Below are 17,379 nucleotides of genomic sequence, written 5' to 3'. Positions count from 1 at the left end.
GACTGGGAACATCAGATGAAGGTGTCTCCTTTCTTTTTGTATTGACAAGTCTGTACCCATTCATTCATTATTTATCAAGTGCTGTCTGTACGGCAGGCATAGCTCCAAGCATTGTGGATACATCAGTGAACAAAGTGTTCACAAAGCATTCTTGTGGACCCTTTCTATTGCAGTACTGTCCACAAGAAACACAAGCCACATATAATTTTAAATTTTTGAGTAGCCACGTTAAAAAAAGTGAAATTAACTTTCATAATATAACAGACATATTATTATAAAACATTAATATTATATAATATGAAATACCATATTTAATACTTATTATATTAAACACTAACATTTTATATGTTCAACATTAATATATTAATAATATAATATGTAAATATTTATTGGGTAATCAATATGTAAATTTTAATACAATAGCTTGCATTCTTTTTGTATTAAGCCTTGATCTTTGGTGTATATTTTACATTTACAGCATATCTGAAATTAGAATACCCACGTTTCAAATGTTTAGGAGCCATGTGTGGTTAGTGGTTACTCTGTTGGATGGTGCGGCTTTAGAGTATGGTGCTTGCTTTCTCTGCACTGTCAAGTCAGACCATCTAGTCTGAGGTAGAGAATAAATTCCTGGAAGTACCAGAATTTTCAGGTAATTTAGACTCCTTATCTATGGCCAGTAAAGCCTTACTTGATCTGGTCCTTGCCTGTCTCTCAGATCTCATCTAGAGGTAGTCTTCTCCTGGTGCATTAAACTTCAGCCTTCTTTATTCAACTCAAATATGGTGAGCTTTTTCTTGAATCAAAGCATTTTCCCCCCTCGGTTTTACTTTTATTGTGCCAAGATACACATAAACAAAATTTGCCATCTTACCCATTTTTAAGTGTGCAGTTCAGTGGCATTAAATACATTTATAAAGTTGTGCAATTATCCCCATTATCCATTCCCCTCTTTTCATCTTGTAAGACTGAAACTCTGTACCCATTAAGCACTAACTCTCCATTCTCTGCTACTTCAGCCCCTGGTAACCACTATTCTACTGTCTATCTCTATGATTTTGGTAACTCTGAGTATTTCATATAAGCAGGATCATACATTAATTGTCTTTTTTGTGACTGACTTCATTTAGCGTGATGTACTCAAGCTTCAGCCGTGTTGTAGCATGTTGCAGAACTGCCTTCCCTTTTAAGGCTGTATAAAATTCAATTGTATGTTTCTACCACATTTTACTTATTCATTTGTCTGTCAAATGACATTTGGGTTGCTTCCACTTTTTTAGCCATTGTGGATATTGCTGCTATGAACATGGGTGTACACTCATCACGAGGTGAAACTTGTTCAAAAATACCTCTTTGAGACCCTGCATTTAGTTCTTTTGAGTATTTACCCAAAAGTGGAATTGCTGGGTCATAAGGTAATTTTATGTTTAACTTTTAGAGGAATCTTTATACTGTTTTCCACAGAGGCTGTACCATTTTACATTCCCATTAGCTATACACAAAGGTTCCAGTTTCTCTACTTCTTCGCCAACATTAGTTCTTTTTTGTCTTTTGATAATAGCCATCATAATGGGTGTGAAGTGGTATCTTATTATGTTTCTGACTCACATTTCTCTTATGATTAGTGATGTTGAGGATCTTTCCATGTGCCTCTTGGCCATTTGTATATCTTTGGAGAAATGTCTATACAAGTCCTTTACCCATTTTTGAATTTGATTTTTTTATTGTTAAGTTTTAGGAGTTCTGTATGTTATATTCTGTATGTTAATGTCTTACCAGATATGTAATTTGTAAATATTTTCTCCAATTCTGTGGGTTGTCTTTTTACTCTGTTGATACTGTCTTTGGATGTGCATTTTTTTTGTTTTTTGTTTTTTGTTTTAAAATTTTTATGAAGTCCAATTTGCCTGTTTTATTCTTGTGTTCTCTGCGCCTTTTTGGTCGTATCTGATAAACCATTGCCAAATCTGGTATCATGATGTTTTTGCCCTGTTTTATTTTTTCCCAAGAGTGGTATAGTTTTAGGTCTTATGTTTAGGTCTTTGATCCATTTTCAATTAATTTTTGTATATGGTGCTAGGTAAGGGTTCAACTTATTCTTTAGCACACGGGTATCCAGTTGTGCCAGCACTCGTTGTTGAAAATACTATTCATTTCCTGTTGAATGTTCTTGACACTCTTGTTGAAAATAATTTGATTATGTATACAAGGGTTATTTCTGGGTTTTCTACTCTGTTCCATCCATCTATCTGTCTGTGTTTATGCCAGTACCACATTGTTTTGATTACTATAGCTTTGTAATAAGTGTTGAAATCAGGAACTATGAGACTTATAGCTTTGTTCTTGTATTTTCAGTATTGTTTTGGCTATTTGGGGCCCCTTGAGATTTCATACAAATTTTAGGATAAGTTTTTCTATTTCTGCAATGAACATCACTGGGATTTTGGTAGGGATTGTGTTGAATCTGTAGGTTGCTTTGGGTAGCATGGGCATCTTAAAAACATTAAATTTTCTTATCTATGAAGTTATGATAGGTTTTTATTTATTAATGTCTTAAATTTGTTTTTTCAGCAGTTTTGTAGTTTTCATTGTACAGATATTTCACCTCGTTGGTGAAATTGATTCCTAAGTATTTTATTCTTTAAAATAAAGAAATTCTATTTCTATTGTAAACAGATTTTTTTTTGTAGTTTCCTTTTCAGATTGCTCATTGGTAATGTACAAAAATATAACTGATTTTCATGGGTTGAATTTGTATACTGCTGCTTTGTTGAATTTATTTATTACTTCTAATAGGTTTTTTTGTGGATGCTTTAGAATTTTCTACATATATGATCATATCATCTGTGAACAGAGATAATTTTACTTATTTTTTTTCCAGTTTGGATGCCTTTATTTGGTTTTCTTGCCTAATTGCTCTGGCTAGAACCTCCAGTACTATGTGGAACAGAAGTATTAGGTTGTTGCAAAAGTAACTGCGGTTTTTGCCATTACTTTTGCACCAACCTAATAGCATCCTTGCATTGTTCCTGATCTTTGAGGAAAAGCTTTCAGTCTTATAGCTTTGAGTATGACGTTTACTTTGGGTTTTTTATATATGGCTTTTACTATGGTGAGATAGTTTCCTTCTATTCATATTAGTTGTGTGTTTTATGAAAAGAAGTTAAATTTAGTCAAATGCTTTTTCTGTTTTCATTTGAAATGATCATGTGTTTTCTTCTCCATTCTGTTAAGGTGGTGTATTACATTGTTTGAGTTTGTATGTTGAATCACTCTTGCATTCCAGGAATACTTCCCAGTTGGTCATGGTGTATAACCTTTTAAGATCCTGTTGAAGTGGGTGTGCTGTATTTTGTTGAGAATTTTTCTATCAATGTTCATAAGGGATATTAGTCTGTAGTTGTTTTGTAGTGACTTTGTCTGGCTTTGGTATCAGAATAATGCCTCTTAAAATGAGATTGGAAGTGTTCTCTTTGCTTCAGTGTTTTAGAAAATTTGAGAGGTTGAATCAAGATATTTTAATCTTTTTTTTTTCCCCCTTTTTGTGGAATGTATGTTCCCAGATAGCCATTCACATGGCTGGCCCCATTATATTATTTAGACTTTAGTAAAATGTCTTTTGGGCCTTCTTGAATGTCAGTCTAAAGTAGCTTCTCAGTCATTCTCTATCAGTAGCTCTCTATTATTGTCCTCATAGCAATTTTCACAGACATTTTCCCGTGTTATCCTGTTTTCTATCAAATTATCCCGTTGCTTATAGATAGAATATAAGCTTGAGAGCAGTCCCTATCATTTAGAGTTTTTATGGTTAGTTCTATTTTGTAGGCATGATTGATTAAGTCTTTGGACATTTGTGCTTAACTAAATCTCTACCCCCTGTCTCCCTGCAGCCCTTCCGTAAGTCAGGGGTTGGGCTGAAATTTCCAAACTTCTAATCACTTGGTTGGTTTTTTTGGAAACCAGCTCCCATCCTGAAGCTATGTAGGCTCCCACTACGAGTCACATGATCAGTATAAATTCTGGTATGGTTGAAAGGAGCTTATTATGAATGACAAAAGACAACCCCTCTCACTCTTGTGAGAGGGGTGAGAAAACAAAGATAAAATATCTTGATTCAACTTCTCACTCACTCATTCAGTTCCTAGGGTCTTAGGAGATTTTGTGCCAAAAACCTACAAAGACCAAATATTTCTTATGATTTCATAATGTCACACTACCTTACAAGATTGTTTTAAGAATAAATGAGAGAATGCATGCAAAACTCTTAGCACATTGCCTGGTACAGATAGCAGTGGCTCTACTGCTACAGCTGTTAAGATTTTCTTCCCCATCCGTCTCTTCCTTGGCCTTCTCTGCTCTCCCCTTTTTCCTTCCTCTGATAACCTTTGCTTGTGTTTCCATTTTCCTAATCTTTCTCTGACATTTTTTTCTTCTGAGTTCTCAATATTAGGTCAGAAGTCCAGGTCTTGGAAGGGTTAGGAGTGGCACTGGTGTAGGAGCTTCTCGCAGAAGATTCATTTCAAGCCCCCCTCCCTCATTTACTTTCCTTTAGCTGTTGGTTTCATTTTCATCAAGAATCTGAAATATCTCAGGGGAAGTATCTGAATTTACTTTTTCAGAACAGATATTAGCTGTGATAGTGCCCCCCCACCCCCAGTGTTAGAAGATGTGGGAAATAGTGATTCCTTGTATCAGGCTGATTCTTGAGATATGTCCTTTGCTTTAGGAATGATACTGATGGCACTGATAATCTTTTTTTTTTTTTTTGAGATGGAGTCTCACTGTGTCGCCCAGGCTGGCATGCAGTGATGTGATCTCGGCTCACCGCAACCTCTGCCTTGAACACTCTCCTACCTCAGCCTCTTGAGTAGCTGGGGTTACAGGTGCATGCCATCACGCCTGGCTAATTTTTGTATTTTTAGTAGAGACAAGGTTTCACCATGTGGGCCAGGCTGGTTTCGAACTCCTGACCTCAAGTGATCTGCTCGCCTCGGCCTCCCAAAGTGTTGGGATTACAACTGTGAGCCACCACGCCCTGCTGATACTGATACTCTTAAAGAGAGAAATTTAATGATCCTTTCATTAGTAAAATGTGTAATAAGAGTAACAAAGCGTATTGTGGGAAGAAGAGGTTCTCGATTATTTACCCCTTTAGCATTTTCCTGGAGGTTTAGTGGTCATTGGAAAGAAGTACTTGTGGATAGGCATGGTGGCTCACACCTATAATCCCAGCACTTTGGGAGGCTGAGGAAGGAGAATTGTTTGAATTGAGAATTGTTCTTCTCCTCCTGAGGAGGAGAATTGTTTGAAGCAAGGAGTGCAAGACCAGCCCGGGCAACATAGCGAGACCCCCCCATCTCTACAAAAGTAAAAATAAGTTAGCCTGTTGGGGTGGCGTGTGCCTACAGTTCTAGCTACTCGGAAAGCTGAGGTGGGAGCATGACTTGAGCCCAGGAATTTGAGGCTGCAGTGAGCTATCACCACACCACTGCACTGTAGCCTGGGCAACAGACTGGAGTCTCTTAAAAAAGCACACACACACACACACAGAAAGACATACTTGTTACTAGTGCTCTTTTGTAAGAGTTTATCTAACATGGCATTTTAATTATGATTTAAAAAAATATTTCTTTCCAGTTAACAGAAGATGAAATTGCAACCATTCTTAAATCTACATTGAAAGGACTAGAATATTTACATTTTATGAGAAAAATACACAGAGATATAAAAGCTGGAAATATTCTCCTCAATACAGAAGGACATGCAAAATTGGCAGATTTTGGAGTGGCTGGTCAGTTAACAGTAAGTTAACTTTAATAATTTTCTAAACACTTGGCTAATTTGTTCAGATTTGATTATAACTAAACTTCAATAACTTTTTGAGGGGGAATGGAAAGAAATGTGTAACTTTAGTTTTTGTGGAGAAAGAACCATAATTGAGCCAAATTTGAGTATTATTTAATTTATAATTTAGGATGATTGAATATGAAAATATATCTTGTAATCAAAATGCTTAAATGTTCTAAAAGGGAAGCTACGTAGCTCATTTCTGTAGCTTTTATCATTATAGCACTATCTTTAATGACTGTGTTTAACGATGGTAGTGGGGATAAGTTACCTGTGGACTCTTGGTTATTTTCAGAATTCAAAATTCCTAAGTATGTCATAACTAGTTGAAATTTTAGCAAAATAGTCAATTTCTGATAGACTATGTGGCATTGGAGGTTTCAACATTTTTTAAAAGAATGTTTGGCATACAGATTTCCTTTGTGCTTTTGTAGTAGTATTTATGGCTATGTAACGTTATTGCAGGATACAATGGCAAAACGCAATACTGTAATAGGAACTCCATTTTGGATGGCTCCTGAGGTGATTCAAGAAATAGGCTATAACTGTGTGGCCGACATCTGGTCCCTCGGCATTACTTCCATAGAAATGGCTGAAGGAAAACCTCCTTATGCTGATATACATCCAATGAGGGTAAGAAAATTATGGTTTGCTGAAAATGTTAGCCTTATATAAGTGTTGCAGTTGTTTTGTAATGTCAGTGTAAGTAAATATAAACTAAATACGTTCATTTAAATGTATTCTTTTTAAAAATGGTAAAATTACCTCTTAAAGATTGGTAACTCTTAACTTCTCTTCCATGTTCTTAATTGTGAGAAAAGAACTGAAGGCTTTGTATATCTCTACCATCACTGTTCTCCTCCCCCAAAAATATACCCGTAAAATTTTTGCTTGCTTTTCAGTAGAAGAAAGGGTTGGTAAATCCTCTTTGCTCTTCAGTTTATTGTTTTCTCGATTGTGGTAGTGAAAGAGTTTGAAGTAATCATTACTCACTTTTTTACCCACTCTGTAATTTATACCTTACTGTGTTTTTTTTTTCTGCCCTTTTTCTTCTTTGGTCTGAGGATGGTATTAAGCAATCCTAATTTCTAATATTACTATGCACATGTAAAGGAATTCGGCTAATTTTTTAAAATGAATGCTTATTAAGAAGATGGAATTCCTTTTTTGAACATCATTATATGCTTCTGTGACCTGTGCAGGATAATTTTTGAGTTTGAAATATATATCTTGCATATTCAAATCTAATTGCCTATGTTTCAGGATTTGTGATGATATACTTTTTAGGTTTATTACTATGTGAATCATATAGATAAGTTCATCATCATAGATAAGTACATTTATCTTTGTATACTTATTGCCCTCTAGTGGCTGTAGTTATCTCAATAAGGATATAGGAATGAGGGGAAGAGTGTACATATGTGTGTATTTGTAGAAAAGAGAAGATAATGTCATGGTGGCTGGAGGAATGTGAAGTAAATAGATAGGAAGAGGAAGAATGCATTATTTTAGAATATCTGAAGAAGAATAAATTAGAATTACATCTGATAATATCATGCTATTGTGGCTTCAATTTCGATAATACAGGTAACAGTATATTATACAGAAAATATTTGAAAATCTGTCTGCTGTATTGAAACATTTTAAAGAGAGATTATTATTATTATTTTTCTTTTGAGACAGGGTCTCACTCTGTCACCTAGCCTGGAGTGTAGTAGTGTGATCATAGCTCACTCGAGTCTTGACCTCCTAGGCTCAGGTCATCTTCCCACCTCAGCCTGCAGAGTAGCTGGGGCTATAGGTATGCACCACCATGACCAACTAATTTTTTGTAGAGACAGGGCGTTGCCATGTTGCCCAGGCTGGTTTCTGACTCCTGGGCTCAAGTGATCTGCCCGTCTCGGCCTCCCAAAGTGCTGAGATAACAGGAGTGTGCTCAACCTAGAATTCTTTGAGTAATATACAATAAGTATATTAAGTAGTATACTTATTGTTTATATATAAGTATATATAAGTAGTATACAATATGTACCATCTTCCTCTTCCTTGTGTATATAAATTCCTTTTGGTAAATGAAAAATAAAAATAGCATCAATTGTTTGAAAATAACATGAAAAATAACAAGGTCAGCATAAAAACAGGAACACAAAGTCTTTCTTTCATCTCTGATCATTAGTTATCTGCAGTTCTTTTTTGTTAGGATGTTTGTAGGGTGATCCTCAAAGTAGGCGTATTTGAGTTTGAATCAGTGAGTTTTACTAAATTACCCAAGGCAACCTAGGTAACTTCGAGAGCTGGGATTTAACCTAGGACTTCCATTATTACTATTCTGCTTCTTCCCTGTGTAAATATTATTTTTCCAACCAAATAGTTCAACTTGTTAAATTTGATCCTGTGCTCAGATAGCAGAGAATTGTAATATGTGGCCTCTCCCTTTAAGGATCTTATAATATTACCTGAGAGTTTGAATGAATACATTATACATTATTAAAAATATACCTGAAAATAGTATTTCTCTTAGGAAAAAAAAAAATATATATATATATCTATATATATATAGCAAACTTCCTAGGATGTCTTGCTCACTTTTTTTTTTTTTTTTTTAAATCTAAATCCTACCAATTTTTCAAGTCCCAGCTTGGATTTTATGCCTGTATAGAGCCATTCTTGACAGCTATCGCCCAAGTAAATTTCTCTTTTTCCTCATATTTTGTATATAGGCAATTTCTTGACAGTCCAGTTCTTTGGACAGTTAATCAAGTGTTGTCTTGTGCATTTCCAAACGTAATAGAGTTTATTTTCTATTTAAATGATATCATTATTTAACTTTTCTTGTGTTTGTGAGCTGTCTTACAAATTAGAGTATTGAACTGCAAGTATTGGAAGCTGTTAAGATCATGTAACAGATACAGTTTTATCACTGGTAACAAATACTACCTTTTGTTTTCCTTGAAATGACAGGTTCACTTGGTTCATTTTTGAGAAAATGTCTGTCAAATACCCAAGTCTGTGTAACCTTAGTTTTCTGTTAGTTATTCTTCAAATAAAAATGATGTTCCTTGAAAAGAGCCTTGTAGTTTATTTAGCTTCCAGCTCAGTCACACAACTGCTTTTTTTCAGATTATTACTGTTCTTTGATATGTGGGGAAGTGCTTTATTTTCCATTTTGTCAATGTAGAATATTAAAAAAATACATATTCAAGTATAGAAATTTAAAAAATTAATAACCTTTACTGTTTCATCAAGGTTTACAGTAGTTTGGTGGGGGCTATAGTGAGGGCAATGAAAGAAAGAGCTGTCCAATAGAGGAAAAAAGTTGTTGAGGGCCCAGCTAAAATTGATAATTGAGAAATTAGGGTGTAATTAATCCTGGTTTGTGGGCCTTCCTGTGGTAGTGTGCTCTGCTGTGCAGTAGAGTGCATTATGGCTTTGATATGGAGGGTTTGGGTTTTAATGAATGAGTGTCTTGGAAGGATGGGGCTTCAGGGAATTTAAGGATGCTGCTGAGAGACAGTTCAGGAGTTACTAACAGGGCACAGTCTGGAAAGAAAAGAAAGAGTGTAAGGAAATGGGGGGATCGAAGAATAGATAGTGTTCTCCATGCTTGCTGCATAGCAGTCATCTGGGGAGCCCTACCCTGAACAGATTAAATCTGAAATCTCAGGATGTTATAGAGGAGATAAAGTGGTAGTTAAGATATGAGAAAGCTGGGAGGATATGAGACTATGGTAAGTGAGTGAAATACTGAAGTTTTCTTTTTTAGCCAACATTTTTTTGTACTGTAGTAACTTTGTGAAATAAATATTTTATCCTCCATTGGGTAGATTGGATGAAATGGATAAGATTGTTATTTGTTAAGATGATATAACTTGTTAGTGGCAGAGCTGAGATATGAACTCAGTTTTATGGGTGTTTTTGCCTAGACACCAAAGAAATATCCTCTGCATTAATATTCCAACTCTGTACAAGTGGAGGAGCAGCTTACAAAAATAAGACAAGTTTTCCAGAGTAGCAGAAAATATGGACAGATTTCAATTTTTAATGTTTTGTTTTCCAGCCGTTTTTTGGTAGCCATATAGGCTAATGATATAATCAGTAATATACAAAGTTGCCACAATGAGACAAAGATATGATTGACACGAAGACCCCACAACTGATACAGGCAAAAAAAACTGATAGTTATTTTAATGTAAGTAAATGATACAATTTACTACATATAAATGGCTATCTAGAATAAAGTTAGAGACAAAGTTAGGATGTGGTGGATGAGTTTCCCCAGCCTCCATATACAGTGGGGTGCCCAGCCACTGGTGATACTGTGATTGGAGGATTCTATCCAGTCTTTCTGAAATGCCTTGCAGTCATCCTCACAGAGTTCTAGCCCTTTCCACTATGCTTGCCCACTAGATGTATATAATTAGGAACACTCCAGAACGGTGGTGCTGCCTTCTAGACTGAGTGAACTGGGATTTGGTTTCCCAGTCATTTTCTCAGCCTTTTACCATGTTTAGGCACCAGGCCTGTTTATAAAGTAGTCTTGCTTAGGACAGCAAAAATTAGGGGCAAAAAGAGATGCCTCGAGCTTGGATAGTTTAGAATGGAGTTGCTTCTCCTTAAGTGGCCACAAATTATTGCTGTCTTTTTCACTGATTAAGGTTTTTGTAGGACATATATTTAGGGTGTCATAGCCTGAGGGATATGAAGAACTTAAAGATGGCACTGAATTAGAAAATGAAAGTGGTTAAATTGGAAATTTGCCGTTATTTGAGAATGGGTCTTTCAAAGGTGTTAAGTCTGAGGTCATTTGTTTTATATGCTTTAGTTTATCAGTTTGTCAAAGATTGATATTTCTTTTATCATTCCTGGGCAGAATAAGGAATATTTGGAATATAGGTGTTCAAGGAGAAATTTTCTATTAAAAAGAGCTGTTAAAAACACTGGATTTGTTTGATGGCAAGGAGTCAACCGAATTTGTTAGTTTTGATACAACTTTTTTCCCCCCCAAAGACAGTAATGATTATCTGTGTAGTAAAGGGAAATGTTGATGTACACATTGAAACGTATAAAGCTTTTTAAACAGGAGGGGGATAGAAGTGCTTATAAATTTACATTCAGCTATGAGATTAAAATTAGTGAGTAGTGGCAAATGGGAGTAAGTCTAATCAGAATGTTAAGTGAAACAAATTTTTTAAAAATTAAAACTCAGTTTATTTTATAAAGTTAAATATGAAACCACCAAATTAATTTTGGTCAGTTAGATAAACAGAATAGTTAAAAAAAATTAGTTTTGAATTCAGTTAACCACATACTTCTGAGGAGATCAGTCTTCTCTCTCAGGCCTGTTGGAAGTGAGTGTGAAGAGTGTGTGTGTGTGTGTGTGTGTGTGTGTGTGTATGTATATATATATATATATATATTTTTTTTTGAGACGAAGTCTCACTCTGTTACCTGGGCTGGAGTACAGTGGCAGTCTTGGCTTGCTGCACCCTCTGCCTCCTGGTTTCAAGTGATTCTCCTGTCTCAGCTCAGCCTCCCGAGTAGCTGGGATTACAGGTGCCTGCCACCATGCCCAGCTAATGTTTTGTAATTTTAGTAGTGACGGGGTTGCACCATGTTGGCCAGGCTGGTCTTGAACTCCTGGCCTCAAGTGATCCACCTGCCTCGGCCTCCCAAAGTGCTGGGATTACAGGCGTGAGCCAGTGCAGCCAGCCTTAGGGTGTGTGTGTGTGTGTGTGTGTGTGTATAAATATATATATATATGTGTGTGTGTATATATATACATTTTTTAAATCAGGAGGTGAATAAATAGTATCATTTCCTTCCCTCCCTCCCTCCTTCCCTCCTTCCTTCCTTCCTTCCTTCCCTCCCTCCCTCCTTCCCTCCTTCCTTCCTTCCTTCCTTCCTTCCTTCCCTCCCTCCCTCCTTCCCTCCCTCCCTCCTTCCCTCCTTGCTTCCTTGCTTCCTTTTTTTTTTTGATGGAATCTTGCTCTGTCACCCAGGCTGGAGTGCAGTGGTGCCATCTCGGCTCACTGCAATGTTTGCCTCCCTGGGTCAGGCGATTATCCTGCCTCAACCTCCTGAGTAGCTGGGATTACAGGCGTAATCTGTAAAAAACCTTTGTGTTTGCTTACCTGTTGTTCAGCATAGGGAAAGAACTGTTTGAATCCGTCTGTGGACAGCAGGAGAAGTACCTGATGATTTCTTGAATTAGATGAAGGAAAGAAAATAAAAATCAAACTAAGAATTTTTACTTCTGTGCAATGCAATACTGAATGTTTATAACTTAAAAAATGTGTAAATAAATAGTGTATTTTTGGAAGATTTATGTCAAATGTGATTTAAGGAGATAATTGGAGGCACTTGGCAATTTTCTGGAAATTTAACTCACATAAAACATGACAATCTCTAAGAGTAAATTAAGAATTATTTTAGCCTGCTATTTAATAAATGGTGCTGGGAAAATTGGCTAGCCATAAGTAGAAAGCTGAAACTGGATCCTTTCCTTACTCCTTATACGAAGATTAATTCAAGCTGGATTAGAGACTTAAATGTTAGACCTCATACCATAAAAACCCTAGAAGAAAATCTAGGTAGTACCATTCAGGACATAGGCATGGGCAAGGACTTCATGTCTAAAACACCAAAAGCAATGGCAGCAAAAGCCAAAATTGACAAATGGGATCTAATTAAACTAAAGAGCTTCTGCACAGCAAAAGAAACTACCATCAGAGTGAACAGGCAACCTATAGAATGGGAGAAAATTTTTGCAATCTACTCATCTGACAAAGGGCTAATTTCCAGAATCTACAAAGAACTCAAACAAATATACAAGAAAAAAACAAACAACCCCATCAAAAAGTGGGGAAAGGATATGAACAGACATTTCTCAAAAGAAGACATTCATACAGCCAACAGACACATGAAAAAATGCTCATCATCGCTCGCCATCAGAGAAATGCAAATCAAAACCACAATGAGATACCATCTCACACCAGTTAGAATGGCAATCATTAGAAAATCAGGAAACAACAGGTGTTGGAGAGGATGTGGAGAAATAGGAACACTTTTACACTGTTGGTGGGATTGTAAACTAGTTCAACCATTATGGAAAACAGTATGGCAATTCCTCAAGGATCTAGAACTAGATGTACCATATGACCCAGCCATCCCACTACTGGGTATATACCCAAAGGATTATAAATTATTCTACTACAAAGACACATGCACACGTATGTTTATTGCGGCACTATTCACAATAGCAAAGACTTGGAATCAACCCAAATGTCCATCTGTGACAGACTGGATTAAGAAAATGTGGCACATATACACCATGGAATACTATGCAGCCATAAAAAAGGATGAGTTTGCGTCCTTTGTAGGGACATGGATGCAGCTGGAAACCATCATTCTTAGCAAACTATCACAAGAAGAGAAAACCAAACACCGCATGTTCTCACTCATAGGTGGGAACTGAACAATGAGCTCACTTGGACTCGGGAAGGGGAACATCACACAATGGGGCCTATCATGGGGAGGGGGGAGGGGGGAGGGATTGCATTGGGGAGTTATACCTGATATAAATGATGAATTGATGGGTGCTGACGAGTTGATGGGTGCAGCACACCAACATGGCACATGTATACATATGTAACAAACCTGCACGTTATGCACATGTACCCTAGAACTTAAAGTATAATAATAAAAAAAAAAAGAATTATTTTAGCCTGAAAAAAAGTCTCTATCGCTGTGTCCTTACACTACGTACTTATAAAGAAAGGAGCCCTGCAGATATTTTCAAAGATGGAAGAGTTATTTTTGATGAATGATATTTTCGAAAATAATGTTATCCTTTCCTGAAGAATCTTTTCCTTAACCCACCATATTTTCCATCTGGCTCCCACCTCCCTTTTTGGAGAAACGTAGCATTTAAATAGGTGCAACAAATGCTTTAGTATAGGCAGCATAAAAACAGACATGGTTTAGAAGATCATTCTTTATAGTGCATATAAAAAAATAAAACACAGTAGGTCTTTCCCATTGCAAATCACATGGCACTACTTTTTTCACAACCAAATGATTTTAAAAAAGAGACATAAAAATGTGGTTATATCCACATCTAAAGAGTGAACACTTAGTTAACCATTTTTTAATACTTAAAAAATACCCAGCGCCAAAAAAGAGAAGACAATCCATGTCCTCCTTCCTGCTCAATTAGTAATAAAATTTGGTTGAGAAATTCTGGAAAACTGATTCTCTGTAGTGGTGAGACTTAAGTGATACCGGACCCAACACACTTAACATACCTTCCATCTCCCGGTCCCTGCTGTGTAGGTATTGGTAGATACCTTGGATGTCTTAGTGTATGTGCAAGTGTGTTTGTATGGCACCACCTCATGGAAGATTCCTTGCAAGGATTTAACATAGCGGTGAATGGCATAGAGGAGTATCTTCATTTAGCCTGGGAAGCCAGAAGTCTGAAATCAAAGTGTTGCCAGGACTGTACTCCCTCAAGAGGCTCTACGGGATAATCCATTCTTCACTTTTTCCAGCTCTTGGTGGCTGCCTGCAATCCGTGTCTTACTCTAATCTCTGCCTACGTCTCCATATTGCATTCTCCTCTGAGTGTGTCATCATCATCATCTTCTTTCTTCTTCCATAGGGTCTTGCTTTGTCACCCAGGCTGGAGTGCTGTGGCGCGTACATGACTCACTGCAGCCTCGAATTCCTGGGCTCAAGCAATCCTCCTGCCTCAGCCCCCCACGTAGCTGGGACTGTAGGCACAAGCTACCATGCCTGGCTAAATCTTATATTTGTTTTGTGGAGATGGGGTTCACCATGTTGCCCAGTCTGGTCTCGAACTCCTGAACTTAAGCAATCTGTCTGCCTTGGCTTCCCAAAGTGCTGAGATTACAGGCGTGAGCCACTGCACCCAGCCCTGTGTCCTCTTTTTTGTCTACCTCAAATTTCTCTCTGCCTTTCTCTTATAAGGGCACTTGTCATTGGATTTAGGGCCCACTTAGATGATCCAGGATGATCTTCTGCTTTCAAGATTCTTAACTTAATTATATCTGCATAAATTGTATTCTCCCCCTGCCCCCGGAAATTGTGTAACATTTAGAGGTTTCAGAGATTAGGATGTGGACATATCTTCTGAGGACGGTCATTTTTCAACTCACTACACTCCCCATAATATGTTCTCTTCTTTCAAATAGAGAGAGAAAGAAAATTTAAGATTAATAATTATGTATAATTTAAGATTAACAATTATATAATATAATTATATAATTTAAGATTATAATTAAGATTAATGAGTAATATATAATGTAAAATTTATCATTTTAACCATTTTAAAGTACTCTATACAATTCATTGCTGTAAAGTACATTTACATTATTGTGCAATCATTACCACTATTTCTAGAAATTTTTTTATTATCTCAAACTGAAACCCTGTACCCATTAAACAATAATTCTCCATATCCTCTTGCCCCAGCCTCTCGTAACCAGTATTCTACTTCCTGTCTCTATGAGTTTGACTATTCTAAATACCTCGTATAAGTAGAATCATACAATATTTGTTCTTTTGTGTATGTGTGTTTTATGTAGCCTAATGTTTTCAATGATTTATACACGTCGTAGAATGTGTCAGAATTTGCTTCCTTTTTAAAGCCTGAATAATATTTCTTCGTATGTATATAGCACATTTTGTTTATTCATTCATCTGTTGATGGACACTTGGGTTTCTTCCACCTTTTGGCTTTTGTGAATAATGCTACCATGAACTGGATCCACAATCGTCAATTCAAGACTATTTAATTTTTTGAGGAACCTCCATACTGTTTTCCACAGCAGCTGTACCATTTTACATTCCTACACCAATGTATAAGAGTCCCAGTTTCTTCACATTCCTGCCAGCACTTGTTATTTTCTGTTGTTTTTCTTTGCTAGTGGCCATTGTAATGGGAATGAAGTGGCATCTCATTGTGGTTTTGATCTGCATTTCTCTGATGACTAGTGATATAGAACATCTTTTCATATGCTTGTCTTCTGTTGTCCATTATGTGTATCTTTTGGGAACTGTCTATTCAATTCCTTTGCCCTTTTTATTTTTTTTTTTTTTTGAGACAGGGTCTTGCTCTGTTACCCAGGCTGGAGTGCAGTGGTGCTATCTCGGCTCACTGCAACCTCCACCTCCCAGGTTCAAGCAATTTTCCTGCCTCAGTCTCCCAAGAAGCTGGGATTACAGGTGTGCACCACCACGCCCAGCTAATTTTTGTATTTTTAATAGAGACAGGGTTTCACCATGTTGACCAGGATGCTCTTGATCTCTTGACCTTGTGATCCACCCGCCTTGGCTTCCCAAAGTGTTGGGATTACAGGCGTGAGCCACCGTGCCCGGCACTCCTTTGCCCATTTTTAAATTGGGTTTTTTGTTTAACCTCTCTCTAGTACTGACCTGCTTGTTTTTCATTGCTGGCGAAGGTCTCCTACTCCTTTAACTTTTTACTGCCTCTTTATTGTCTTTCCAGTTGTCCTCATATCACTTTCTGCCCCCCAATTATAATACACAGTCTGAGTCCCTTTGTATGTCTTCTTTGTAATCACTATATTGAGAGATCTTTGAATCAGAATGCTTTTCACTGTTTCTGTGCAAATGACTTAGTTGTCTACTAAGTAGAGGATTATTTTTATTTAATCATATATATGTGCTCTGCATTATGCAATAGATGTGTTCTGAAGAAGTTGTGTAAATATTTAATAATTGTAAATCAGCATTTCAAAATTCTTTGGAAATTATTTTTTAAAAATATTTTTTCACAGTTTATTTATATTATTTAAATTTCCATTTTTATTTTAGGTTTAGTGGTGGTACATGTGCAGGTTTGTTACAAAGGTATATTGCATGGTGCTGAGGTTTGGGCTTCTGCTGATCCTGTCACCCAGATAGCGAACATAGTATCCAATAGGAAGTTTTTCAGCCCTTGTCCTCTCCACCCCTTTCTTCCTTTTAGAGTCCCTAGTGTCTATTGTTTCCATAGTTATGTCCATGTGAACCCAGTATTCAGCTCCCACTTATAAGTGAGAACATGCAGTATTTGGTTTTCTGTTTCTGTGTTAGTTTGCTTAGGACTGTGGCCTCCAGCTGCGTCCATATTCCTGCAAAGGGCATGATCTCATTATTTTTTTATCCCTCTGTTCTGTTCCATTGGTCTGTGTTTCTATTTTTGTACCAGTACCTTGCTGTTTTGGTTACAGTAGCCATGTAGTATAGTTTGAAGTCAGGTAAATTGATGTCTCTGGCTTTGTTCTTTTTGCTTAGAATTGTCTTGGCTATTTGGGTTCCTTTTTGGTTCCATATAAATTTTAGAATAGTTTTTTTCTAATTCTGTGAAAAATAATGGTGGTAGTTTGATAGGAATAGCATTGAATCTGTAGATTGCTTTGGGCAGTATGACCGTTTTTAACAATATTGATTCATCCAACCTGGGAACATGGAATGATCTTCTATTTGTTTGTGTTGTCTCTGATATCT

At 36.7% G+C, this 17,379-nt stretch overlaps 1 protein-coding gene across 1 annotated transcript in view; it reads left to right on the top strand.

Moving 5' to 3' along the window:
* LOC111520894 (serine/threonine-protein kinase 3) overlaps nt 1-17,379 on the top strand; it is a 334,853-nt gene that overhangs the window by 99,330 nt on the left and 218,144 nt on the right. Inside the window, exons 5-6 of the mRNA XM_023183991.1 lie at nt 5,638-5,802; nt 6,313-6,480. Coding sequence (XP_023039759.1) covers nt 5,638-5,802; nt 6,313-6,480 — 333 coding nt within the window. The remainder of the gene's footprint in view (nt 1-5,637; nt 5,803-6,312; nt 6,481-17,379) is intronic.

The sequence above is a fragment of the Piliocolobus tephrosceles genome, chromosome 7 (genome assembly GCF_002776525.5).
Source record: "Piliocolobus tephrosceles isolate RC106 chromosome 7, ASM277652v3, whole genome shotgun sequence".
In the NCBI taxonomy this organism is placed as follows: Eukaryota; Metazoa; Chordata; class Mammalia; order Primates; family Cercopithecidae; genus Piliocolobus; species Piliocolobus tephrosceles.
Note: the sequence above shows the minus strand (reverse complement) of the source record. Positions and strands in the feature narration are given on the sequence as shown.